The sequence below is a fragment of the Notothenia rossii genome, assembly GCF_949606895.1.
Source record: "Notothenia rossii genome assembly, chromosome: 6".
NCBI classification, from domain to species: domain Eukaryota; kingdom Metazoa; phylum Chordata; class Actinopteri; order Perciformes; family Nototheniidae; genus Notothenia; species Notothenia rossii.
This window is the reverse complement of record NC_136909.1, coordinates 51,108,248-51,135,043: the sequence shown is the minus strand read 5'-3', so window position 1 is coordinate 51,135,043 and position 26,796 is coordinate 51,108,248. Positions and strand designations below refer to the sequence as shown.

Sequence of the window (26,796 nt, the reverse complement as noted above, 5' to 3'; positions counted from 1 at the left end):
TAGAGATGTGTGAGTCTCCTTACACATGGTGATTTTTCTCCAAAAGCATCATGATTTACACCTAACTGATGTTTTCCTATCTCAGTCACTACGTGGCATGTGTGTAAAAAAACAATCATTTTAGCTGACTGTTCCGGCAGCAGCAGCAGCAGCAGCAGCAGCAGCAGCAGCAGCAGCAGCAGCAGCAGCAGCAGCAGCAGCAGCAGCAGCAGCAGCAGCAGCAGCAGCAGTCTGTTACCAAACCTCTGTCTGTAACTCAGAGTCAAAGTTAAGGCAGTGGAGTTCCTGCAGATTACCTGATGGTTATGCTTCATGACTAATGGCAATGAGGCTCCCCCACTAATGGAAGCAGAGCCTCGCTGACTTCATGCCTGTCAGAAACTCCCACTAGATAATGGATGAGTTTTCGGTTCAGTATGTAATGCTTGGCAGCTGTGTTGCAGTCTACAAGCATCTATGTGCCAATAGAGAGGGATAGACTGTTTCAGTTATAAATCACGGTTGTGGTTGTGTCTGTGTGTGTGTGTGTCTGTGTGTGTGTGTGTGTGTGTGAACTAGTTTCATACAGTCTGCCCAGGAAGCAGTTTTATAGATCAGTTTTACAGTTAGCTGTGCTTCTGCTTGCTATTAAGTGTCTTCCCTGCATTTCTTCATTGTCTTGTTAAACCTCCATCTGCCCACCAGATGAGCAGGTCATGTTTGACATGTACTCTATGTATACCAGCCTCATACAACTGGTTTTTACCATCACTCCAGGATCCCATAACCCAAGGAGGAGTTCTGAAGCTCCTTCTGATCCCTGAAGTGTGAAAACTGTGACGATCCTAATGTCGACAAAAACAAAGGATCCTAATGCAGAAATAAAGCCAATAAGCAGCAAGCAGTAGTGAGCGGATGGATAGTTTAATCTAATGTGTACTCAGATCTGTTCTCAGCACATGTGACACACAGAGGTAGAATCATTTGACAGCCTTCGGTACTCCAACCCCTCAGAAACGTGATGCAAACTAGTTTCTTTTTTTAGCATAAGGAGGCCCTAATGTGCACGACACACAATCTAAATCTTACTCTGCACCTCTGGTTACTGGACTGACCGAAATGTTCCCACTGTTTGTGGGACAAAATTCTTCAATGAGAGAAAGGACCATAGAATGTGTAGTCATGAAGCCATATAGATTTGGTAAATGTTTAATAATGATAATTGTTGTGGTTCCGGTAATGTGTGACTCACTGCTGTTCTGTACAGCTCCTCTCTCCTGTGCACATGGCTTCACAGAGCTGGGCTACTATAACGGCTCAGTCTCCCTCACGGAGTCTGGCTCCCCGTGCCTGAAATGGACAGACTTCCCAGGCTACATGCGGCAGTACCCGGGCCGAGGCCTGGGCCCCCACAGCTTCTGCCGGAGCCCGGTCCGAGAGGAGCAGCCCTGGTGCTTCATCAGGCAGAGCTCCGGAGCCATCGGCTGGGGCCACTGTGACTGCCACCAGGGTGAGCCGACCATACATACCCATCCATATATCGGTGCGGTTTTGGCGCAGTGGTTAGAGCGTTGTTTATCAGATCAAGGGGCGATCAACCCGCCTCGGCCACCGCTGCGTCAGGCCCTTGTGTCCTTGTGCAAGACACTCTACCCGCATTTGCTCCTGTGGGTAATGTCCACAGTAATGACATTTACATGTCTAATAAGTGTAATATGTAATTGTAAAGCGCTTTGAGCACCTGTAAAAGCGCTCTAAATAAAAAATGTAATCCATTATTATTATTATTATATACAGCTCTGAACAAATGAAGAGTCCACTGCAGCAATATCAGTTTCTCTGGTTTTACTATAGGTATATGTTTGAGTCAAATTAACCTTTTTTTATTTTATTCTCTAAACTACTGACAACTTTCTCTGTGTTGTAATTTAACAGACACTGGAATGGAATGGCATTTCATAACGGGATAAAATCAAAGTGAATGGCCTGCTGCTGCTGAATGCATGGGGCAAGTGATTGGAAAAAGTTTTAAAAGTTATTACATCGTTTCAGATAATAATAATAATAATTAATAATAATAATAATTTATTCTATTTAGAGGCGCCTTTCAAAGCACCCAAGGACACCTTACAATTCATAAAATACTCTAAGGAAAGGTTTAAGACCGTACAAAAAGACTGTCACAGGGAACATGTTGGGAAACAGGAGACATGTAGCACTACAGTGAGTAGGCTGACCTGAACAGGTGGGTTTTGAGGAGGGACGTGAATGTGGTGATTGTGTCAGACTGTCGGGTGTGAAGGGGGAGAGAGTTCCATAGTTTGGGAACAGCTATAAGCCTGAGCTCCCATCGTGAATAGGCGTGGGGTGGGGGCGGTTAGCAGGCCAGCAGAGGAGGAGTGGAGGGAGAGAGAGGAGAGAGAGAGAGGAGAGAGGTGTAGGAGGTCAGCCAGATAGGTGGGGTTCAGGTGAGAGGAGAGAGAGAGAGAGGAGAGAGAGAGGGGGGGGTGTAGGAGGTCAGCCAGATAGGTGGGGTTCAGGTAGTGGAGGGCTTTGAATGTGAGCAGGAGGGTTTGGAAGTCTATCCGGTATTTTACAGGTAGCCAATGCAGATGGGTGAGGATGGGGGTGATGTGGTCAGAGGATGGAGGTGATGAGGTCAAAGGATGGGGGTGATGTGGTCAGAGGATGGGGGTGATGAGGTCAGAGGATGGGGGTGATGTGGTCAGAGGATGGGGGTGATGAGGTCAGAGGATGGAGGTTATGAGGTCAGAGGATGGGGGTGATATGGTCAGAGGATGGGGGTGATGTGGTCAGAGGATGGAGGTGATGAGGTCAGAGGATGGGGGTGATGTGGTCAGCGGACTTGGTGCGGATGATGATCCGGGCAGCAGAGTTCTGAATGATTTGGAGTTTATTGAGGAGTTTGTTGGGAGGGCCTGAGAGCATGGTGTAATGCATAGAGAATCTTTGAAACTCAAAAACGTTGTGTTCTGACTCTGCCACGGGCTGTGAGACACAATCTGCTGCCTCCAGCCTGAGCAACGACCAGTGCAATCAATATTCAAGCCACCAAACCTCTCTCTATGTATTGTAACTAGTTTACTTGTCTGTCATTTGCAGGTGCAGCAAGATTGGTGGGAGGGTCGTCAAGCACCAGCGGACGTGTGGAGGTCTATCTGAATGGCCAGTGGGGGGCAGCATGTGACTCGCACTGGAACGACCGGGATGCCAGCGTCATATGCAGGCAGCTAGGACTGGGGTGAGGGCTCCCACAGGGCACTAACCATGGTTGTGAACAGCAATGATTCGCTGATCACAAAGCAACACAAACAATCCAACTTTTTAGAAGTTCTGGTTTTAGTTTAAATCACTGCTTCTACTTTGGGCCCTTCAGGAGGAATTGGACTGGTTCAACTTGGTTTGCAGTTTAGTTTTAGTCACCACAACAAACAATACATTCAATTCCCCTCATATCGTACCTTAGTAACAGGTCTGATCGTTATAGTTACAAAACACATTCTTATCAAATCAGATGGGAAATACTGCTGCTCTCTAAAATCTGGAAAAACAGGAACAGACGCATATCAATATATATTTGCACTGTCTCCTTAACAAGATTAGAATAAAACCAGAATCATTATCATCCCTGCTCAGAGACATCAGTGGGGGACATGGTGTTGCTAAGGAGCCACAGAGATGGCACTTGAAGGATTGTGATTATCAGCTGGCTGCTGGTTTCTCTCCCACAGGCCTTTTATGGTGCCAGAGATTATTGAGAGTGAATAAAAGTAATGTTCTGCCTTTCACTGACACAATATAGTGTCAGTGACACTGCATGCTGTCCAATGAGAGGGGGGGTACAGGCTATCAGGCGATGACAGGAATGAGGCTGATCAGACAGGGAGTCACCAGCTGTCAGGGAGCTAGCACCTCTTTTTCTTGTTTTTCAGTGAAGTTTGTTTTGTTCTGTGTTGGGAAAATTAAAGGGATTTCAACATTTGTGAGAGCAATGATAATAATAATGATGATGTAGGAGCTTTAGCCTAGAACCAAAGCTTACAGGACTGTCTCAGAAAATTAGAATATTGTGATAAAGTTCTTTATTTTCTGTAATGCAATTAAAAAAACAAAAATGTCATACATTCTGGATTCATTACAAATCAACTGAAATATTACAAGCCTTTTATTATTTTAATATTGCTGATTATGGCATACAGCTTAAGAAAACTCAAATATCCTATCTCTAAATATTAGAATATCATGAAAAAGTATACTAGTAGGGTGTTCAACGAATCACTTGAATCGTCTAATTAACTCAAAACACCTGCAAGGCTTTCCTGAGCCTTGAAAAACACTCAGCTTGGTTCAGTAAACTAAATCACAAGTATGGGGAAGACTGCTGATCTGACTGCTGTCCAGAGGACCGTCATTGACACCCTCCATCAGGAGGGTAAGACACAAAAAGAAATTTCTCAAAGAGCAAGCTGTTCACAGAGTGCAGTTTCAAAGCACATCCACAAAAAGTCTGTTGGAAGGGGGAAATGTGGCAGGAAACGCTGCACAACCAAGAGAGATGACCGCAGCCTTAACAGCATTGTGAAGAAGAGTCGCTTCCAGAATTTGGGGGAGCTTCAAAGACAGTGGACTGAAGCTGGAGTCCAGGTATCAAAAGTCACTGTTCACAGACGTGTCCGGGAAATGGGCTACAATAGCCGTATTCCCATGGTCAAGCCACTTCTGAACTCAAGACAACGGAAGAGGCGTCTGACTTGGGCTAAGGAAAAGAAGCACTGGACAGTTGCACAGTGGTCCAAAGTCCTCTTTTCAGACGAAAGCAAGTTTTGTATTTCATTTGGAAGTCAAGGCGCCAGAGTCTGGAGAAAGGCTGGAGAGGAGCAAAATCCAAGTTGCTTGAAATCCAGTGTGAAGTTCCCAAAGTCAGCGATGGTTTGGGGAGCCATGTCAGCTGCTGGTGTTGGTCCACTGTGTTTCATCAAGCCCAGAGTAAATGCAGCTGTGTACCAAGAGATTTTAGAGCACTACATGCTTCCGTCTGCTGAAAAGCTCTATGGAGATGAGGAATTCATTTTCCAGCATGATCTGGCACCTGCCCACAGTGCCAAAACCACCAGTAACTGGTGTACTGACCATGGCATTACTGTCCTCGATTGGCCTGCAAATTCCCCTGACCTGAACCCCATAGAGAATATGTGGGGTATTGTGAAGAAGAAGCTGAAAGACACCAGACCCAACAATGCTAATGAGCTAAAGGCCGCTATTGAAGCATCCTGGGCATCCATAACACCTCAGCAATGCCACAGGCTGATTGCCTCCATGCCACGCCGCATTGATGCAGTAATCCGTGCAAAAGGATTCCCAACCAAGTACTCAGTGCATTAATGGACATTTTCAAATGTTTGATTGTGTTTTGCTTTTATAAATCTTTTTTTTTTACTTGGTCTGAGGAACTATTCTAATTTTTTGAGATAGGATTTTTGAGTTTTCTTAAGCTGTATGCCATAATCAGCAATATTAAAATAATAAAAGGCTTGCAATATTTCAGTTGATTTGTAATGAATCCAGAATGTATGACATTTTTGTTTTTTTTAAATTGCATTACAGAAAATAAAGAACTTTATCACAATATTCTAATTTTCTGAGACAGTCCTGTATATGTGATGGGGTTTTAACTCCCGTGAATGTCTTGGCTGATGCGCTGTACTGTGTGTACATGTATATGAATGTTTGTTTTGTTGTTATTTTAACCTCTTAAGCATGGCGGTCCCCCCAGTGGATTAAAGCTGAGAATCCACAGATTATTTAAGTATAGTGTCATCACTAAGCGATCCGAACTCGCGACAGGGGAAGCAAACACAGACATCACAACACGTACCTTTACGGAGCTTTTACGGGAGATCGTCTCACCGTAGGTGTCAATCTGATCAAAAGACGTTTTCAATGGCATTAAAACGAGAAAAAACGCAGCTGAATCGTTTGATCCATAGGTTAATAATGTATCTGTGGCTTTTAAGCAATTGTTTATAACCCATAATTCCATTTTTTTAGCTGCTAATGGTAGCCACCAGAGTGTATGCAGCTTCCGGTTTTGGCTACGCATCGCTCTCACTCCTTATATTACGCAGAGTGAAGCAGGTAGGACCCAAATGCAGATTACACTTGACGATACCTTTATTTCAAGGACTTACAAAAAAAAAGAAGCACCAACACTGAACACAGGAAGAGACAAGACTAAATACAGGGAGGGGTAATCACAAGACGAGAAACAGCCGGGCAGGGGAGGAGAAACACAAGGGCCACAGGTGAACACAATCAGATAACTAGACACACCAGGGAAACTAACGACAGGAGGAAAAACACAGGAGCCTCATCCCAATACCCCTCCTCGACTCCTCTCTTCCCCTCCTCTGGGACTTGACCCGTAAATCGATCAAGACACGCCATTTTGAAGGACGTCCCAATAGCTGAAATGCACACGGAGGAGTCGAGGAGGGGTGAGGGAGGAGGGGTGCAGGAGGAGATGAAAGGGAGGATACACGAGAGCAGACTACGCGGAAGTGTTTTTACTACACGCGTATAAAAGCCCCGCTCCCACCTTCACAGCTGGTCCATTTCAACAGGGGAAAACCGACAACTGGAAGATGAGTGGAAAAGCGTCACATAAATATATAAGTGCTCACAGCTCCGTGGGAATTATTATGTGCAATTCATTTCTAAAAGGCTTTCACATTACTATAATTATATTTTTATTTAAATGTAGGCTACATTTTACACCAAAACGGAACACAAAAGCAGGACCAACCATCATACATTGAATTCCTTGACTAACAAGAGAAAGATTCTTTCATTTAAATAAATGGGCCGGTTCTAAGGGGTTATTCAGTTAAGCCCAATGAGAGGGGATACAGCTGTGCACATGTCATCATTAACAGACGTCGTTTAAAAGTGACGTTTGAGTGAACGAGGACATCTCAATTAATACCTGAGGACTCCTCTGTCCTTGCGTCACCTCCTCGTGTCTCTCGCTCGCATCTTACGGAGGCGGAGCTAAGACGCAAGGAAGGGAAGCGAGTGAGGGAAAGGAGGAGTCGAGGACGGGTATTGGGATGAGGCTAGGGAAAAGGACCAGACAATAAACCAGGAAGAAAACAAGACAGAGAGAACAGAAAAAACACCCAAACCTAGACATAGAAACGTGACATGACATGAGAATCGTGACAGAACCCCCTCCTCAAGGGACGGATTCTAGACGTCCCTAAATACCAAAACAAAAATCCAACAACGTCCAGCAGGGTGGGTGGAGGGGGTCCGGAGGACGGGCCTTGTCTGACAGCCCAGGGCAAGGCAGAGTTCAAAGAGGGGGTCTCGGGCGGACGGCCCGGGGGCAAGGCAGAGTTCAAAAAGGGGGTCTCGGGCGGACGGCCCGGGGGCAAGGCAGAGTTCGAGGAGGGGGTCTCGGGCGGACGGCCCGGGGGCAAGGCAGAGTTCAAAAAGGGGGTCTCGGGTGGATGGCCCGGGGGCAAGGCAGAGTTCGAGGAGGAGCGAAGACCACAGCGGGCGAACTCAGGGGGCTGGGCTCGAGGGCGAAGACCGGACAGCTCCGGAGGTCGGGCAGGAGCCAGTGTCGACCGGACAGGATCCGGAGCCGGTGGGAAAGGTGTCGGCAAGATCCCCAAAGGAAGAGGTCACAGGGCCGGCAGGACCCCGGGCAGGAGAGCAGTCTGCGGAACCTCCAACGGCACAGGACATAGGGTTGGCAGGACCCCCGGCAGAAGAGTAGTCGGCGGGACCTCCAACGGCACAGGACATAGGGTTGGCAGGACCCCCGGCAGAAGGGTAGTCTGCGGGACCTCCAACGGCACAGGACATAGGGTTGGCAGGACCCCCAGCAGAAGAGTAGTCGGCGGGGCCTCCAACAACACCGGACACAGGGTGTGCAGGACCCCCGGCGGAAGAGTAGTCGGTGGGACCCCCAACGGGACAAGACATGGAGTTGGCAGACCCCCCGGCAGGAGAGCAGTCGGCGGGATCCCCAACGGGACAGAACGTGGAGCTGGCAGGAACCCCAGCAGAACCTCCAACGGCACAGGACATAGGGTTGGCAGGACCCCCGGCAGAAGAGTAGTCGGTGGGACCCCCAACGGGACAGGACATGGAGTTGGCAGGACCCCCAGCGGAACCTCCAACGGCACAGGACATAGGGTTGGCAGGACCCCCGGCAGAAGAGTAGTCGGCGGGAACCCCAACGGGACAGGACATGGAGTTGGCAGGACCCCCAGCGGAACCTCCAACGGCACTTGAGTAGGGACTTGAGTGGGGATTCGAGAGAGGGCTTGAGAGGGAACTCGAGAGGAGACTTGAGAGGTGACTTGAGAGGGAACTCGAGAGGAGACTTGAGAGATGACTTGAGAGGGGACTGGAGAAGAGACTTGAGAGTGGACTCGAGAGGGAACTCGAGTCTTACACATCCGACCTGGAAAACTTTGCAGCCAATCTTATTTGTTACAGTGTACCGTGCACCAGGTCCTTATTCAGAATTCTTATCAGAATTCTCGGAGTTTTTATCAGCTTTGGTACTTAAAACAGATACAGTAATTATCGTAGGTGACTTTAAGATTCATGTTGACGATGATAAAAATAGCCTTACTGTTGCATTTAACTCTATATTAGATTCTGTTAGTTTTTGTCAGAGTGTAAATAAACCAACCCACTGCTATAATCACACTCTCGACCTTGTTCTGACTTATGGTATTGAAATTGAGCAACTATTAGTCGAACCGCATAATCCTGCTTTATCCGACCAAACTAGAATGCTTTTCAGCCATAAACCTTGAACAATTAAATTAAATAATTCTCTCTTCTAAACCATCAACGTGTATCTTAGACCCGATTCCAACTAAGCTGTTCAAATAAGTTTTTCCATTAATTAGCACTTCTTTAAAATATTATGAATATGTCTTTATTATCAGGCTATGTTCCACAATCATTCAAAGTAGCAGTGATAAAACCGCTTCTTAAAAAGCACAACCTCGATCCAGAGGTTTTAGCCAACTATAGACCTATTTCTAATCTTCCGTTCCTCTCAAAAATTATTGAGAAAGCAGTCGCAAAACAGCTGTGTGATTACTTAAAAAACTATGATTTATTTGAAGATTTTCAGTCTGGCTTTAGAACACATCATAGCACAGAGACAGCTCTGGTTAAAGTCACAAATGAAATTCTAATAGCCTCAGACAAGGGACTTGTCTCTATTATTGTTTTGCTCGATCTCAGTGCTGCATTTGATACTATCGACCATGATATCGTATTGCAAAGACTAGAGCACTTAGTTGGCATACAGGGAACTGCTTTAGGCTGGTTTAGGTCCCATCTATCTGAACGCTCTCAGTTTTTACGTGTCAACGATGAATCTTCCACGCAAACCAAAGTTAGCCATGGAGTGCCACAGTGCTCAGTGCTCGGACCTATTTTGTTCACATTATATATGCTTCCGTTAGGCAATATTATAAGGAATCATTCTGTAAACTTTCATTGTTATGTGGATGATACTCAACTATATTTATCAATCAAGCCTGATTAAATTAATCATCTAAATAAAATTCAAGACTGCCTCAAGGACTTAAAAACGTGGATGACCTTACATTTTTTGATGTTAAACACGACCAAAACTGAAGTTATTGTACTTGGCCCAAAGAATATACGAAACAAATTATCTAAAGATATACTAACTATGGATGGCATTAATTTGGCCTCCAGTGAGACTCTAAGGAATCTTGGTGTTATATTTGATCAGGATTTATCCTTTAACGCCCACATAAAATCAATTTCAAGGACCGCCTACTTCCATCTACGTAACATTGCAAAAATCAGGCATATCTTGCCTCAAAACGATGCAGAGAAACTAGTCCATGCATTTGTTACTTCAAGGCTGGATTATTGTAACTCCTCATTATCAGGGTGTACCAAGAAGTCAGTCAAGTCGCTTCAGCTGATTCAAAATGCTGCAGCTCATGTACTAACCAGAGTTAGGAAAAGGGACTACATTACTCCTGTTCTGGCTGCCTTGCACTGGCTCCCTATAGAACACAGGATATAATTAAAAAAATTTCTTCTCGTCTACAAAGCCCTTAATGGACAGGTCCCATCTTACCTTAAAGAACTCATTATACGCTACTGTCCTACTAGGGCATTGCGTTCCAATAATGCAGGGTTGTTGGTTGTTCCTAGAGTATCTAAAAGTACAATGGGAGCCAGAGCCTTTTCTTATCAAGCTCCACTTTTGTGGAATCCGCTTCCAGTTTGTGTTCGGACGGCAGACACCCTATCCGTTTTTAAGAGTGCGCTTAAGACCTTCCTTTTTGATAAAGCTTATAGTTAGGGCTGATTAAATTCAGCCCCTAGTTTTGCTGATATAGGCTTAGTTTGTCAGGGGACCTCTTACTTCTTCCTTCTCTCTGTCTATACCTGTGTACTCTCATGTTCCGATTAACCCAGCTTCCCTAAATGTATTTCTTTTTGGTGTCTATATACGCTGGGATCCGGAGTCATGGATGATCCTGCGGTCCTGTGTCATGGATCGCGAGTCCTGGATCTTGAGTCGTGGCTGTGGTCCTGGATCATAGGTCCTGGGTGGATATCCTCCTGGATTCATCTTCCTATTATGCACACATGCATTTCCAAACATTTGGACTACCTATGTTGCAAATGTATTATCTTTTCAATTTACACACGGCATCTATTGCACGTCTGTCCGTCCTGGGAAAGGGATCCCTCCTATGTTGCTCTCCCTGAGGTTTCTCCCATTTTTCCCTTTAAACTGTGGGGTTTTCTCCTGAAGTTTTTCCTTGTACGATGTGAGGGTCTAAGGACAGAGGGTGTCGTATTGTCATACTGATATTCTGTACAAACTGTGAAGTCCACTGAGACAAATGTAACATTTGTGATATTGGGCTATATAAATAAACATTGATTGATTGATTGATTGATTAATTGATTGATTGATTGATTGATTGAGAGGTGACTCGAGAGGTGACTTGAGAGGGAACTCGAGAGGGGACTTGAGAAGTGTCTTGAAAGGAGACTCGAGAGGTAACTCGAGAGGTGACTTGAGAGGGAACTTGAGAGGAGACTTGAGAGATGACTTGAGAGGGGACTCGAGAGGGAACTCGAGAGGTGACTTGAGAAGTGACTTGAGAGGGAACTCAAGAGGGGACTCGAGAGGGAACTCGAGAGGAGACTTGAGAGGGAACTGGAGAGGTGACTTGAGACGGTCGGTACGCCGACAGGACACGGGAGTTGGCGTCGGCTGGAGAGTCAACAGGTGATGAGGAGCCGGAGTCGGGACCATGGCTGCTGGGCCCGGTACCTCAGCCGGAACCATGGCTGGAACTGGGGCCGGAACCATGGCTGCTGGGCCCGGTACTTGAGCCGGAATCATGGCTGGAAGTGGGGACGGAACCACGACTGTATGGGCCGGTTCTGGAGCAAGGACCATGGCTGCTGGGGCAGGCACTGGAGCCGGAACAATGGCTGTTGAGCACGGAGCAGAAGCCTGGACCCTGGCTGTGTAAGCCAGGTAATGGAGCACGGAAGCAAAGCTGCGTGGGCCGGTACTGGAGCATGGCGCCATGGCTGCTGGGACCTGTACTGGGGCTGGAGCCATGGCTCTTGGGGCTCGGGCTGCTAGCTTGGCCTTGCGACTCCTTCTCTTAGCAGCCGTGGACCTCCATAAGCCAGACGAGTTCCAGCATACGACTCCTGGACAGGAGCAGGAACTGGGGCAGAAGAATGGGTTGACTTCAGACGGAACCCACCGAGGCGTATGGTGCCAGGTTGAGAATTGGGAGACAGGGAGCTAGCATGCCTGGGGCTAGCAGGTCGGGTATCCCACACCGGGATCATGGCTGTTGGAGCAGGGGCTGGAATCCTGGCCCTGTGTCTCCTCGAGGCTCTTTGGAGAGTCCGTGGACCTCCAACAGGACCGTAGTCGGATCCGAGGAAAGGGTTAGAAGCGTCGGACCATACCTCAGGACAACTTGTGAAAAGCTGTAACCACTCCGGCAACGAACTCCTCAACCAAGGCATTTCGGCCACCTCCATTCGTGCCCTCTCGAGAATAGCCTCTTTGTCCTTTCTAGAAGAAGTTCCTTTCCACTCGGCATGAGAACATTGTAGAGAAAAGTCTAGATCGAACAGATCCAACTCAAACTCATGAAAATCCGCTGGGTCCATTTCTTGGTTGGTGCTTTTCTATTACGCAGTGAAGCAGTTAGGACCCAAACGCAGATTACACTTGACGATACCTTTATTTCAAGGACTTTAACCTCTTAAGCACTGAGCCTGTTTTTCAGGTTTCAGGCTCCAAAATGCCACTAACACAGCAAGGACTATATCTTCACTTCTCAAAGCAAGGTTACATCTGTGAGTTGGATGTAGAAGTGTCAGAATCAATCTAGATGTTTTTATTTTAAAGTAAATTCAGATAGAACATAGTAAAAACATGTAAATTATAATGTCCGCCTAAAAAAAACCATTACTTATAGTGAAAACCACCCTTGAATGATGGGTTAGTAGACTAAAAGCTTTATGAATCGAAACTATAACATATAATAAGTACCCTGTATCAAGATTGATGCAAAACAAGTGAAATTTGACCTTTTTAGAGAGGTTTAGAAAAATAAAGTCCAGGCGGACTCACCTCTGGATCATTTGACCTTTTTCACTTTAAAAATAATTGTATTACTTTGAATTATCACTATAGGTATTCATTCCATCCAAATACAACTGTTGTGAAAAAATTAAAAATTAAAAAATTAAAAAAACATACTCTGTTATCAGTGGCGGCCGGCCCATAGGGGCGCTAGGGGCGCCGCCCCACCTCTTCCCACATACAAAAAAATATATTAAAAAAGATATTACATTTAAAAATATATATTTCAAAAAATATATATTTCAAAAATATATATATTTTATATTTTTAATGAACAAGGTAAATATCATACAATTGGTATCAGTAAAATGTATAATCTACAAAAATATCTTGTTTAAAATTGTGTTACGATGTCTAAAGTTACTGATAAGTCACATGTTTCCTGCCTGGCCTTGCCCTTGGCATTAGTTTATCATTACGGGGCGCTGCCCCCGAGCCAAACAGCAGCAACCAGCACGTTGCAAAAGTCTCAATAGTAAACTGTGCCGCCGAAACATAGTTTCAGCCAATTAGCGCCGTCAAATATTTTGGTCACGAGAGCGCTCACGTTGGCGCCCACGTTGCTTACGTGCGTTGACGTGAGTTGTTTTTTAGACTCGTGAGGAACTGGGGTAGTATCTATAGCAGGGGTAGCCAACGCGGTGCCCGCGGGCGCTAAGTCGCCCGCGGGGGGGAAATTGGTCAAAAACAAAAACTGTCCAGCATCATAGATCCATCTCACTCCAGGTTGATAGCAGGAAACCCCATGTAGTCACTCAGAAAAAATCAGGACATTCTGATGTACATCTTCAAAATAAAAATACCTTTGGGGATAGGGATGATAGCTCATATATGAGACTTCAAAGGTCTTTTATTTTGAAACTGTACATCAGAATGTCCTGATTTTTTCTGAGTGACGACATGGGGTGTCCTGCTATCACCCTGAAATGTGAGATGGATCTATGATACTGGACAGTCTTTGTTTTATTCTCATCCAAAAACAGGGATGATAGCTCATATATGAGACTTCAAAGGTCTTTTATTTTGAAACTCTACATCAGAATGTCCTGATTCTTTCTGAGTGACTAGATGGGGTGTCCTGCTGTCACCCTGGGGTGAGATGGATCTATGATACTGGACAGTTTTTGTTTTATTCTCATCTAAAAACAGGGATGATCGCTCATACAATAGAGATTTCAAAGGTCTTTTATTTTGAAACTCTACATCAGAATGTCCTGATTTTTTCTGAGTGACTAGATGGGATGTCCTGCTATCACCCTGAAGTAAAATGAGTCTTTGTTATTGGACAGTTTTTGTTTTATTCTCATCTAAACACAGAGGGATTTTTTTTTTTTTACTCGACCGTAATGCATAGGATATTCGCGCACCGCAATATCACGTGAGGGCTGGCTTGACTAGGTTTTCCCGAGTGGAGGCTGGCTTGACCGCAGTTAGTTTAGCATACTCAGCCTGGTTGTTCCTGGCCCTAGAACCACGATTTTATGGGGCCATTACATCACCAGAAGTCCCAATTTAAGGGGTCATTTCTCCCAAGCGAATATTTTTTACTCACTATATCAACAGCCCCACCAAAAATATTTTCCACCAACCGCCACTGTCTGTTATCCTCTTAGGCCCCACAATGCTAACAGTGAGCTTCTGGTTTAGCCCCGAGCGAAAAATGCTAACCTATTATGCACCGGAAATCACTCCTAGCTCCCTTATTACTTATCCCAGCTGCACATCCAACACATCGTTTATGATCGTAAAGACACAGAATCTAACGGTGCCCACCTCAACACTGAAAGATACACACTTGCAACGTTATCAACAAAAACGTAAATCAAAGAAGTGGCGCTAGGTAGCTACACAATGCTAGGGTGGCTTACCTTTGTCTTTGTCTGGTCTAAACTGGTCTTCAATGGCATTAAAACGATAACAACGATGATTTAGTTAATCCATAGGTTAATATCCAATGTGGCTGTGTCCCCTTTGAAATGTTCTGATAATCTATAAGCAATAAAACTGCAATTCCGTTATCTGCTGTCCGCTCTGTGCTCCGTGCGCTCTGGGTCCTGCAATTCCTGCTTCCTTACGTAGTAAACAATAAGTAAAGTCTGCTGCGTAAAGTGCTTACGCCGGCTTGCATTCTTCATACTTTACGCAGGACCATATCTCTGGAACCCATTGGTCGATTTGCACCTTTTTCTTAACCAAAATATCCAATATAATCGAGGGGCAGTTCCCAAATCCACGTAAACATTACCATAGAACTATATAATAGAGAAGCAAACAAAGCACATCTGAAAGTACAAGCCTGGACGGCAAAACGTTATACCCAGTATATTGCCATAAATATGATGGTGGATTATCAGTAAAAAATTGTACGTGACACAAAGACATTGGATCAACCTTGAGCGGCGTTTTTATTCCGGTGAACACAACTTTTGATCACAAATCAAAAAAGGTAAGACGTAATTATTGTAATATTTTTGAAACCGGATGTTGTTTACTTTCCCTTTTCTGGCTGATAGCTCCATAATTCAGGGTCCTACAGTGATGATATTACATGTGTGGAATCTGTGGAGTCTCAGCTTTAATCGGATATCTTGTTTGTGCAGTGACGATAAGTAATAAGCGCATTGCTACCGTGAGTGCTGTGCAAAAGTCCGTTAGCATTAGTTAGCATTTTTTCGCTCCATGCTAATTCAAAGGCTTGGTATTACTCTTGTGTTTCTTTGAGCTAAAAATTGTTCATATTGTTAGTTAGCTGAGTTTCTTATCGTTAAAAGGGTATGGAACATTAATAGTTTCATAAATGTTAAGAAGCCCTGAGACATAGTCTTGTCAGAAAACGGTGGGGGGGGGGGGGGGGGTCCACTGGGGGGACCCTCGTGCTTAAGAGGTTAAATAAACTCGGACAAACAAAACACTCTTCGGTGAACTGGTTCACATAGAAAAGAAGCACCAACACTGAACACAGGAAGAGACAAGACTAAATACAGGGACGGGTAATCACAAGACGAGAAACAGCCGGGAAGGGGAGGAGAAACAGGGCCACGGGTGAACACAATCAGATAACTAGACACACCAGGGAAACTAACGACAGGAGGAAAAACACAGGGAAAAGGACCAGACAATAAACCAGGAAGAAAACAAGACAGAGAGAACAGCAAAAACACCCAAACCTAGACATAGAAACGTGACATGACATGAGAATCGTGACACCTTATTTGTTCATGTGTTGGTGTGTGTAGAACTTCCCCTCAATTCCATTGGCTCTAGCGGTTAGAAAGAGATTTCATTCGTCAAAATCGACCAAGGGGGGCCAGAGATAAGGAAAATCCACCCAAATGACACCAGAAGTTTTTGTTTTTGTTGCTAAATCTCTCTAAAAAGGTCAAATGTCACTTGTTTTGCATCAATCTTGATACAGGGTACTTATTACATGTTGTACTTTGGATTATTAAAGCTTTTAGTCTACTAACCCATCATCCAAGGTTAGATTTCACTTTAAGTAAAAAAGAATTTTTGGACGGATACTATAATTTACAGTTTTTTACTATGTTCAATCTGAATTTTCTTTAAAATAAAAAACATCTATATTGATTCTGACTCTCCTACATCCAACTCACAGGTTTATCATTACTTTGAGAAAAAAGATTATTAATGTAACCCTTTTAGAAGGAAAGATATGGTCATTTGTTCTGGGAATGTCATTTTCGAGCCTGAGACCTGAAAAACAGGCTCAGGGCTTAACAGGTTAATGAAGAATCGGAAGGCTCTTTATCAGGTGCAGAATAATCCATTTATTTTTCATTGTTGTGCATTGTGAAAGTAGAATCCATTTCCATTGAATATTCATTTCGACAAACAACCTGTGTGGTACACACACTCGTGTACGGCGGTCGAAAACCACCCGATCATTTGACAACACACATTAAACACCTGTGCCCTAGGTCAGTGACCCCCTTGGGGGGTCGCCAAAGATCGCAGGGGGGGCGCCAGACCTCAGATGATTTGAGGCCTAATATCATATTTAGAATTAAAAAAAATAAAAAAATAAATTTTTTTTTTTTTTTTACATATCATTTTTTTTACATATTGTAACGCAATACATGATTGGCGTTAAAAGCCTTGTCTACATTACAATAAAATATAGAAATGAATTGATTAACGAAAATTAAAATTCAAAAAAATTATCTGATACTCCTCCGATCGGCGCCAACATTGACGTTACTGTGTCAGCTTTCACAATAATAACAGTTTGCTGCGCTTGCTAGCTAGCGACCGACTTCATAAGGTGAATATTTTTCGTCTAAAAATGTCTGAAAAACGTAAAGGAGATGACAGCTCATCTGCAATCAAAAAGAAAATGAGGACCTACCTAGAGAGCTATCTTAACTTCGGTTTCATGGAGGGAACGGACAAAACCCGCCCAGAGTGTGTGATATGCAGAGAGAAGCTAGCCAACGAAAGCATGAAACCCAGCAAAATGAAGAGACACCAACAGACCATGCACCCAGAAACAGTCGGGCGTGATCGGGACTTTTTCATAAAGAAACAACACCTTGCAAAGGCAAACAAACCAATGGATATTAGAACAGCATTTGTTAGGCCTGGTAGCGAGGCCTCTTTTGAATGTGCACTTTTAATAGCAAAGGCAAAGAAACCGCACAACATTGGCGAGCAGCTCATTAAGCCAGCTTGCATTAAGATGGTTGAGAAACTGTGCGGCCCGCAGGTGGCGGAGAAGCTAAAAACTGTACCACTGTCAAACAATACGGTGAAAGACAGAATTGACAAGATGGCAAGTAACTGCGAGCTGCAGCTGCTCGAAAAGCTTGGAAAGGGGCCATTTGCCATACAACTTGATGAAACCACAACTGTAGCAGACGAGGCTGTGCTGATCGTTTATGTGCAATATATCGATGGGGAAGATTTGAAGCAGGACATTCTTATGTCAGTCAACCTTACCACTACCACCCGGGGTGAGGACATTTTTACTGCAGTGGATTCTTACCTCTCATCCCACAAGCTTCCCTATGAGAATTTAGTTGCATGTTGCACAGACGGAGCTGCCTCAATGATGGGGAAAAACAAGGGATTTAACAGTCGCTTGAAAGAAAATGCCCCACACTGCACAATATTTCACTGTGTGATACATCGCCAGGCCCTGGCCAGCAAGAAACTGTCAGAAGACCTCAGCGAAACACTCTCAACTGTTGTTAAAATAGTAAATTTCATCAAAGGTCGCCCCACCAACAAGCGTCTATTCGCAGACTTGTGCGAGGATGAAGCGCACCAAACCCTTCTCCTGCACACCGAGGTGCGCTGGCTCTCACGCGGCCGAGTGCTGGCACGCTTTGTAGAACTGAAGGAAAAAATTGAAGAGTTTCTACAAACTCGTAACCGCGCACTGTCAGAGCAAGTGACTGAGTCATTCTGGATTAAAACAGCATACCTGGTCGACATCTTCGGTCTCTACAATGAAACAAACAAGCGTCTGCAAGGCGTGGAGTCCAACATTCTCCAATGTAAAGAGGCGCTCGATGCATTTGTGCGCAAACTGGAGTACAGGGTCGGGAAAATGGAGAGGGGGGAGCTGCAACAGTTTCCACTACTGCTGAAACAATCCCAAAACAATCCTGAAACGGTGCCTGTGTCTGTACGTCGCGAGTTCATCCGCCATATGAACGCACTGCAAACGGAAATGCAATCATGGTTCGCTGACATAGACGAGTATGTCTCCAAGGAATTGTGGGTTTTAGACCCCTTTATTGCCAAAGTTGAGGATGTGGAATACCTGGATTGCGAAGATGAGCTCACCGACATACAAGCTGACTCGCTGTCAAAGAAATACTTCCAGGAAAAAGGATTAAAAAAGTTTTGGATTGTCAAAGGACCAAGCCTCGCTCCAAAGCTCACACTGCATGCCACGACCAGGATTATACTCCCATTCAGTACGACATATCTATCAGAAACAGCCTTCAGCGCACTTGTTGCCATCAAAACAAAAGCACGCAACACACTGGACGTTCACAACGACTTTAGACTGGCTGTCACTCACATTACACCGGACATTCCATCCCTGGCTGCGGGCGTGCAAGCCCAAGGTTCACATTAATGAACCTACTTGAACCTTGTCTTCTCTCTGCTACCTGTTCCATGGCAGACAAGCATTTGATTTACCTGCTTAATATGCCAGTTTTTCATTTTTGTTTTATACAGGCCTATGCCACCATATTACCATTTTTTTATTAGACATAGTCTATTATTTTGACATAGTCTATTATTTTGAAGTGTCCTGTTCATTTGAAATAATTATGATGCATACGTTTGCAAGTTAGTAGCTAATAAAAGCATACAAAGACAGAAATGTATCATTTTTTTCTTTAATAGAAATGTTTCTTCTGCACGTAAAGTGCCGGTTTCAGTTGGATTATTTGTCACAGTTGCTCCGATCAGATCGGTCTCCTCCATTTTGTAGATTATTTACGATTTTTGAATCCACATAAACACATCGCCAAAATCCGGCTTACTTTGAGCATGTATTTTAAACAGTTGAATCCCTTTGTGAATTGTTTCCACTTGCGCCGTCCTTTAATTTCTTGATACAGCGGGCATCCAAATTCATTAATCCTGAGTCCAATAACCAATACAGTCACTCCAATAGTGCTCCTTCATTACGCTTTCGTCCTCCTTTAATGAAATACTTCACATTCATCCAGTTTGTGACAGTAGTTGTAGCATTTTTGAGACTTTTAAACTTTCCGCTGTTACCAGGCACGGCTGTCACTACCCGAGCTGCCCCCCTGCCCGATCTGTACTACGCATGTGCGAGATGGTCCGCCATACTGGACAACTACATACGGCAACTGTAATAGGACACTTCACACAGTGGTGTTTGGCAAAGCAGAAAAAGAACACAAAAAAACCGGGAGAGATGAGTTATTGTTATGACAACGTGACTTCACTTTTATTTAACAACTCTTTTTATTGGGTTAAGTACATTGTCAGAATAAGTGAAACATAGATTTAACTTCTGTTAGACAGCTATATGCCATACATTTTTGCATACATTCACAGTAAATATTTATTCAGTATGATAACTGCCAAACAGAAGTTAAATCCATTTTCTTTTTGTGCTTTGGCAAACGCCACTGTGTCAAGTGTCCTAGTTGGGTTGCCGTACGGAGTTGTCCAGTATGGCAGACCATCTCGCACATGCACAGTACAGATCGGGCAGGGGGGCAGATCAGCAACAGCGATAATTAAAGTTTCAAAGTTTTGGGGGGTCGCAAATTCCAACAGGAGTCATTTAGGGGGGCCCTGGGTGAAAAAGGTTGGGAACCCCTGCCCTAGGTAATAGGACAGCAACACCCAATGGCACACAGTGAACAACGTCAATCGTTGATGACTTCAACCCAAACAGAACACTTAATTGAAATGGCTCATACAAATGATAACTTATATAGTGCCTTTCATAAACCCAAGGACAGTGCTGTGATTGCAATAAGCTTAATATGTACATATGTATAATACTGTGAAGTCTTTCTAACTGTGAGTGTGTCTCTGTCCCTGCAGTGAGATCGGCACAGCGCTGCAGCACTCATACTTCGGCCCGGGGACCATCTTCCACTATGAGCGTCTGGGTTGCCGTGGTAATGAGAATTCCCTAATGGAGTGCCGGAGCAGGAAGTTTGTCACCAGCGACTGCAACCATGGTAACGAAGCAGGGGTGATTTGTGCTGAACCTGAAGGTGAGACCTCAGGTTATTCAAACAAATCCATCACTGATGAACACTAACAGGTGTATATTGTGGATATAAATAAGTAAGGGATAATGTGCAGCGAGGCGGTCATAATGGGGAAATGGGGAGTAGCCCGAAGGCTTATCACACATACTAAACGTATTAAAGACTTGACTCCCAAAATTAAGCGAAATGATTGTATTGACTTTAAAATCATCGTATTTCTTCCATTAAGAAAAAATGCACAATATATATATGGTATGATATGGCATTTAATCACGGCAGCATTTAGCTGCATCTGAGCAGAGCAGATAGCTCGTCACAGAACTCACAGTGTGCCTGGTGCTCAAAAGGGGGCGGGGCCAGCAGAGAATTAGCCATTCTCTAACAGGGCTGAAATAGAGGGATATGAGGGATGTCTAAAATGCATGATCTGTTTGGTATTTTGAGCAAAACATATCAAAGACATTTTTTTTACATATTCTTATATATCTGATACCCGTAATATATGCCTAAAAATAGCATGATAGGAGATCTTTAAGGCATTGCACACGTTTCAAGTACAAATGATTAGTTTCCAGTATGGCCCATATCAGATTAAAAAAGATTACATTTATGTATTATAATTATTAATTCATTAATGTCAATGTTGCACTTGGTAAAGTAAGTAAGTAAGTAAAGTTTATTTATAAAGCGCTTTTCACAGACAAAGTCACAAAGTGCTTAACAAAACAAGACATCCATATAGGAGGCGTACAATGATCAATGAACCCACATGTTAAGAAGTCATAAAAGCACCAGAGCATAACTTAAGAAACAAAAAAAACACAATAAAATAAAACTTTACATTTAAAACAAACAAAAATAAAAACATAGTATTAAATGGAATAAGATCAAGCACACCGGTTACCCAAACGCCTGACCAAACAGGAATGTCTTTAAAATAGTTTTAAAAGAGTCAACAGACTCCACAGACCGTAGATGAGCAGGCAGAGCATTCCATAATTTAGGAGCCACTGCTGCCAACGCTCGATCACCGCGGGTCTTAAGGAGGGTACGTGGGACAGACAGTACATTTTGCCTGTGAGACCTGAGTGGGCGGGCTGATGTATAAGGGTGAATTAAGTGGGCCACATAAGCAGGAGTCTGACCGTGCAAAGATCTGTAGGTGAGAGTGAGGATTTTTAACTTAATCCTATAAGCTACAGGGAGCCAGGGAAGTGATCTGAGTATCGGGGTAATGTGGGACCGTTTGTTTGACCGGGATAGAAGACTTGCAGCTGCATTCTGGACTGACTGCAGACGACCAAGGGCAGACAAGCTGAGAGAGGAAAACAACGAGTTGCAGTAATCAATGTGAGATGAAATAAATTCATGGATAATCATTTCTAGGTCAGGTGTTGAAACTACAGATCTCAGTTTGCTAATATTTCGTAGGTGGAAGACACATGATCTCGTCAGTTGCTTAACATGGGTATCAAACGATGCGGGTTGGTCAAATATTACCCCTAAGTTGCGTAGTTTGGAGTTGGCAGCAGAGGAATATGGTCCAAGACTTTTCAGAATCAAGGGCGTAATAATTTCTGGTGGACAACCAGAACCTCCGTCTTATCAGCATTGAGTTATAAGAAGTTATCTGCCATCCAGTACTTAATGGCGCTGAGACATTCTAAGAGTCTTGATATCCTAAAAGCCTCACTAGGTTTGAATGAAATGTGGAGCTGGATATCGTCCGCATATAAGTGATATGTAATGTTAAAACTATTTATGATCTGTCCTAAGGGTAGCAAATATAGGGAGAATAACAGAGGTCCCAAGACCGAGCCCTGCGGGACACCACAAGACAGTGGAGAGGAGTCTGACACAAAGTCCAATCGAGACGGTGAAACTTCTATCAGCAAGATATGATGCAAACCAGTCTAATGCAAACCAGATATGGCCACCCAGTCACGTAACCTCTTGATCAGGATATGGTGGTCTACAGTGTCAAACGCCAAACTTAGGTCAAGAAGTACTAACAGAACAATCACCCAATCAGAAGCCATCAGGATGTCGTTAGAAACACTCAGGAGAGCCGTTTCAGTGGAGTGCTTTTTCCGAAAACCTGACTGGAACTTATCGTAAATATTGTACCTCTCCAGTGCATCAGTGAGATGGTTGGCCACGACCTTCTCTAGAACTTTTGAGAGAAAGGGTAGTTTAGATATAGGCCTGTAGTTCACGGGCAAGGCTGGATCTAAATTAGTTTTCTTTAATATGGGCTGAATAGTGGAATGTTTAAAATAGGAAGAGACACATCCTGTAGAAAAGGAAGTATTAATAATAGTTGATACAGCACTGCAAATGGTTGGTAAAACTTTTAAAAATAGGGAAGTCGGTATAACATCCAGGGGGCACGAAGATGGCTTCATTTTCCTAATTAAATCTATCAGGTCTTGTGAGTTGATAGGTTCAAAGGAGCCAACCACAGAGTGGGATGGAGAGGGGCTAAAGTTGGGCAGTGAAATCCCAGGATTAATACTGGACATGCTACCTTATCTACAAAGAAGATAAGGAACTTGTAACAGTCATTATTCCCAAGACTTGGTAATGTAGTTAGTGGTGGTGAAACAATGTTATTAATTGTTTCAAATAGGATCTTGGGATTTTTCTTTGAAGAAGTTATTAACTTAGCAAAGTAAGCAGTCCGGGCTTCTTTTACTAATGCATTAAAAGACAATCTTTGAGATAAAGGCGATGCACTTCCAGCCCAGTGGTTTTCCATAGTCGTTCTGTCCTGCGACACTTCCGCCTCAGGCAGCAGACAGCGTCCTTTATCCATGGAGAAGTATTGCAGATAGCTCTAGTCCTATCCTTTAGTGGTGCCACTATGTCCAGCAATGTGGAGCAATGCTGATTAAAAGACTGTATTAAAAGCTCTACATCGATCATGTTAGACCCCGGCCACACGAGGACGAAAACGGTCGTTTGCGTTACTGTTTAGTGTCATATAGACCGTTCGGCCACACGAGGACGACCGAATATGACAGTAAACAACTGCGGAAACGATAACGGGTCCCAAGGTGGATAGAACGGCATACGCAACGCTCCGGGGGGTCCAACGGCTCCGTGCGTACGCCCTATACGATCATTTTCTGATAATGATGAGGCAATAGCCCCGCCTCTCCCCATCTCTGCTGCTCGCCCCGCGTCAAAGTAAACTGCACACTGAATTCAGATTATTTATCTTTCTCTCGATATGGACATAAACGCAATTTAAGTCTAATCTGACAGGACGGAGACACGCAGCTCTGCTCACCTGCAGCTCCTCCCGCTGTGATGCAGCGGTTAACGGAGCAAAACACACACTTCAAGTCAGATCATCACCCTTAGCTATTACCTCTCAAACTACCTAAACTAGTTATAAATATGTTTATTTTTACTGTCGGCCGGGTCACTCATTCCTGGATCAGCTGCTGCATGAGACAGACACTGACGCTGTCAGAAGAGAGGGAGGAAAAAGAGAGGCTCCGTGTATTTTACTATTGTATTATATAGTCGTTATTCATTTGTTTTAAAGCTCAATAAATAACAAAGAAGACCTATGACCGGCACTTTTATAATTTTGTCCGTAAGATTAAAACTTTAATACACGTTGACTAGCGATAAACTCTGCCCGGTTCCCTCGGCCCCCACCGCGGAGAATAAACAGAAGGGCAACCATGACAACCATGCTTCTTCGCTGCTTTTGTGGAGTAAGTTGCAGCGCCACGTACAGGCTCCTGCATATGTACTGCAGCTTCTCCAGCGGTTGGAGCTAAACGGAGCTGTCTCGTTTGGACAGACACTATCCGGTGAACAATGCGTGTGGACGGAAGCTTTTTTGCGATTGCGTTTGCGTTAATCCTATGCGTTTAGCCGTATGCGTCGTCGTGTGGTGTTGGAGATTTGGAGGATGTTGAAAACCAACCTCGTCTCCGCGTGTCGTTTGCTAAGCTGGGTGAATTCGTAAAAAAGGAAGGATTAAGAAACACCAGAATACAAGTTAAACAATAATCTTGCTTTAATGATATACAGTAACAACCCAAAATACACATACAAACACAAAGACAAAGGAAGTACTTCCTGCTCTACTTCTGTCCTACCCTCCTGGTCAGCCTGAAGAAAAAGAGGATGAACCCCGAGAAAACACAGTGTTTCATACTAAAAACACAGGAGGGGGTGTGAGCGGGCTTTCCCCCCGAGGTCATCTTATTGGCAGAGACCAAGACATGGCCTGTCGTACCCAATCAGTGCGACACAGCAGAAGAAACCCCGCTCACATCTTGTAGCCAGCCCCCCACCCCGTTTATGGCCCTTTGTCCCTGGGTCCATCTCCCCCCCCCCCCTTCAGGTTACCACACACAAGTTAAAAGTATGTTTTAAGATATAGTTGTTATAGTTGGCTAAATATACGTAATACATGTTAATTACTTTCCTATCAATAATAACGAGGAACACGTTACCTATGCTCTTAAGCAGTATTAGTGATGCTTTTCAAATAGTCAAACTTCACACAGGCTTACCTATGGAGAACACACTCATTTGTCCTATAGCCCCTCCATTTGTTTGAGCTATTGTTCACATCTTTACTTCAAATAAAAGGTTTCACATTGTATATTTCCAGCTTCCTTTACACATACTGTTATTATTAATACAAAATAACCAACCACACACCTCTATTGAAAACAAGTCGATTCCCCTGACAATTGACATGCTGAAACTCCTCGGAATGCGCTACCCTCCTCCAACTCTCTCGTCCCTGTCATAAAAACTGCTTCCATTTCATATAGAGTAATAAAAGATGTTTAAGCTAATTTCTCCACAATGTTTGTAGCCATTTAGTACCCACACATGAAAGAATAAGAACAGAGGTATAGTTGACCAGTAATCATGTAGCATTTATATTTACTTCAATGAAAACACATACACATCTGCTACAAGATTGTGTCACGCACCCCCTTCTTTTACGAGGGAAGCATTCCAGAGCCTTGGTCTTATTCCCAAATAAGGAGGTCCCCTGCTCCCATCTCTCTCTAAACACACAGAATTCACCTCAATATATTGGGGGAGGAAAGGATACTTTGTCCCTTCAAATTTAACACACATGAACATATATAAGGTGACACCAAAATGAATATACCAGATTTTACTTTCCTGTCATACCCCGTTACTTTAATACTTCAAATAATTCAAATAATCCTTCAGTGGCCGGGGCCTTAGTGTTATTATCACAGCAAAAGTGAGCTGCGAACTGATCAGCTGTACTCTGTGTAATAATGCGTGAACAACGTAATGATGTTTTGAGGTACATGGGGTCGGTTTTTACAGATAGATTAAAGAAGATACATTTATGATCGCTGATCAGTAGATCCTCACAACGGATGTGATCAACATCTAGTCCCAGAGAAAAAACAAGGTCTAAGGTATCACCATCCACGTGAGTGGCGCTAGAAACATGTTGCTTGAAATTAAAAGATTCAGTAATATTAAGAAATTCAGTGGCTACAGAATTTGTGGCATCATTAATGTGCAGGTTAAAATCACCTACTAATAACACTTCGTCCAGCTTGATAATAGAAGTAAGAAAGTCAGTGAACTCAATTAAAAACTGACCTTCTGGACCAGGAGGTTGATAAATTAAAACACAATAAAATGGCTTTTGCCCACCAATTTTAGTCACCTGTAGTTCAAATGTAATGAAAGGTTCTGAGCTAACCAATTGGCAAGAGAACTGCTTCTTCCAGATAACAGCGAGACCACCACCGCGGCCCGACAGACGTGGAGTGCCAATGTATGAGCAGTCAACTGGGCACAGTTCATTTAGATGGATAAATTCCATATTCCGTTGCAATGTTTCAGTCAGGAATAAGAAGGACAAATTCTCCCTTACAAACAAGTCATTTAAATTGTGAGCCTTGTTTGCAACAGAGCGTGCATCTACCTTTTCTAAAGGTAGATATTATTTAAATTACGTGATATTCTGCTGAGTTGCTTTTAAACATAATAATATATAATGATTCATAAGTTGCTTCATATCTTGTATTATAAATCCATACCTGCAAATTAGCTAGTCATTAAATCTGTAAAGAAATGTAGTGGAGTAAATGCTACCAAAATGTAAAGTAGAAGTATGAAGAAGCATACAGGAAAGTACTCAAGTGAAGTACAAGTACCAAAAAATGTTACTTAAAGTGGACCTATCATGCTATATTTGAACAATATATTGTAGGGCCATACCTATATAAAGTATATAAATATATATTTTTTTTCAAAATACCAAACAGATCCTGCATTTTAGCCATGCCTCATTTCGCTCTATTTGCTCTTTTCCAG

The 26,796-nt window shown here is 43.6% G+C and overlaps 1 protein-coding gene across 2 annotated transcripts in view; it reads left to right on the top strand.

Moving 5' to 3' along the window:
- The window catches only part of LOC307043034 (neurotrypsin), a 158,772-nt gene that overhangs the window by 3,964 nt on the left and 128,012 nt on the right, over positions 1–26,796 (top strand). For both annotated transcript variants that reach the window (XM_079687224.1, XM_079687223.1), the window contains exons 3-5: positions 1,247–1,489; positions 3,103–3,241; positions 20,276–20,451. In XM_079687224.1, coding sequence (XP_079543350.1) covers positions 1,247–1,489; positions 3,103–3,241; positions 20,276–20,451 — 558 coding nt within the window. The remainder of the gene's footprint in view (positions 1–1,246; positions 1,490–3,102; positions 3,242–20,275; positions 20,452–26,796) is intronic.